This window comes from Pezoporus wallicus, unplaced genomic scaffold (genome assembly GCF_028554395.1).
Source record: "Pezoporus wallicus isolate ANWC-B61680 ecotype Strahan unplaced genomic scaffold, APGP_CSIRO_Pwel_v1 contig_11424, whole genome shotgun sequence".
NCBI classification, from domain to species: Eukaryota; Metazoa; Chordata; class Aves; order Psittaciformes; family Psittacidae; genus Pezoporus; species Pezoporus wallicus.
In genome coordinates, this window is record NW_026635981.1 from 1 (window position 1) to 2,063 (window position 2,063).

The window sequence follows — 2,063 nt, forward strand, 5'->3', positions numbered from 1 at the left end:
TGGGTACCATAGGGATGCTGGGGGTGCTCTGTGGGTACCATAGGGATGCTGTGGGGGCTCTATGGGTACCATAGGGATGCTGGGGGTGCTCTATGAGTACCACAGGGATGCTGTGGGTACCATAGGGATGCTGTGGGCGCTCTGTGGGTACCATAGGGATGCTGGGGGTGCTCTATGGGTACCATAGGGATGCTGTGGGGGCTCACCGCGCGCTGCTGGTCCAGCTTGTGCTGCTGCACTTGCTTGTGGTTGGTGATGACCTGGCGGATGCCGTTGACGAAGCCGCTCTGGTCGTAGGGGATGAGCCCCATGAAGATCTTCTTCTTGGAGGAGTAGAGGAGCATCAGGACACGCACATCACATGGGGCTGTGTGCGGGAAGTGCACGCATCCCGCCTGGAACACGAGAGAACACGCTAAGGACACGCTATGGACATGGGACGTGGACACAGAACATGGGAACACGCAGCTGGGCCATGAGGACACCGGGATGGGGGCTGGGGACAGCCCGTGGTGGGTGGAGGTGGGGTCCCGAATTGGGTTTTTGGGGTCCCCAATGGTGTCTTTGGGGTCCCTGGGTTGGATTTTGGGGTCCCCAGTGGTGTTTCTGGGGTTCCTGAGTGGGTTTTTGGTCTCCCCATTGGCGCTTTTGGGGCTCCCCAGTGGGGTTTCTGGGTTTGTTTTTGCAGTCCCCAATGGGTTTCTTGCGTTCCTGGGTTGGTTTTGGGGTCCCCAATGGCATCTTTGGGGTCCCCGTTGGTGGGTTTTTGGGTCCCCAATGGGTTTTTTGAGGTCCCTGGGTGCGTTCTTGGGTCCCCAGTTGAGGTTTTGGAGTCCCCAGTGGTGGTTTTGGGGTACCAGGGATGGTTTTTGGTGTCCCCAATGGGTTTCTGGGGCCCCTGGGTTGGTTTTTGGGGTCCCCAATGGGGTTTTGGGGACCCCAATGGTGGTTTGGGGGTCCCTGGGTTGGTTTTTGGGGTCCCCAATGGGTTTTTGGGGGTCCCTGGGTTGGTTTTGGGGATCTCTGGGTTGGTTTTTGGGGTCCCCAATGGGGTTTTTGGGGTCCCTGGGTGGGTTTTTGGATCCCCAATGGGTTTTTTGAGGTCCTTGGGTGCGTTTTTGGGTCCCCAATGGGGTTTTGGGGCTCTCTGGGGTCCTTACAAAGCCATTGCCCATGATCCTGTAGAGGCCTTTGAGCGACTCCAGGTCCTTGTTGGTGAAGTGGAACTGAACCATGCGGGAATTCCGGAAGAGCGGCCCCAGCGTGGTCTGGAATTGGGGGGGGGGGGGGGGCATTGAGATGTGACCCCATCCCCCCCCCCAGGGGTCCTTTGGGGGGGGGTGTGTGTTAAAATAACCCCCAAACCCCTTTAGGAGCCCTAAGAGGGCTTTGGGGATGGACTTGGGGGTCCCAAACCCCATAGGGGTGTTGGAGGGGGGGGCACTGACACCCCCACAGTGAATGAACCCCAATATGGCACAAACACACACACACACTCACCAGGAGCTGCTGTGGGATCAGCTGCATGATGAGCTTCTGAGGCCATTGGTCTGTCTTGCTGGGGGGGGGGGGGGGGGGCAGGAAAAGGGGGTGATTTGCGGGCTCCCCCCCCCAAGACTTTGCCCCCCACCCCCCCAGGCCCCACTTACAGGTTCTCACCAGCGTTCACATAGACCTGGCAGGGCAGGGACCGTGTCAGCTTCGTGCTGGAGTCAACGGAGGCGGGTTTGGGCTTCTGGGGGGGGGGCACAAAGGGGGTGATGGGGGTGCACAGTGGGGGATATAGGGGGGTTATGGGGGGGTGGAAAGGTGGTGATGGGAGGCACAATGGGGGTAATGAGGGGGGCACAATGGGGGATATAGGGGGGTTATGGGGGGGCAGAAAGGTGGTGATGGGGGCACATAGGGGGTTATGGGGGAGTTATGGGGGGCACAATGGGAGTGATGGGGTTTATGGGGGCACAATTATGGGGGGGGGGTGATGGGGGTTATGGGGGGGCACAAAGGGGGTGAGGGGGAGTTATGGGGGGCACAAAGGAGGTGATGGGGGGTTTATGGGGGGC

At 59.7% G+C, this 2,063-nt stretch overlaps 1 protein-coding gene across 1 annotated transcript; it reads right to left on the reverse strand.

Annotated features, from left to right (window-relative positions):
* Positions 1-206: 206 nt before the first annotated feature.
* Positions 207-1,735, reverse strand: LOC130593582 (mediator of RNA polymerase II transcription subunit 25-like; the record flags this gene model as incomplete). Its single annotated transcript, XM_057398843.1, has 4 exons — positions 207-395; positions 1,161-1,268; positions 1,501-1,558; positions 1,650-1,735. Coding segments are annotated over 4 exons (441 nt in total), but the record flags the coding sequence as incomplete, so codon positions are not given.
* Between the last annotated feature and the right edge of the window lie 328 nt (positions 1,736-2,063).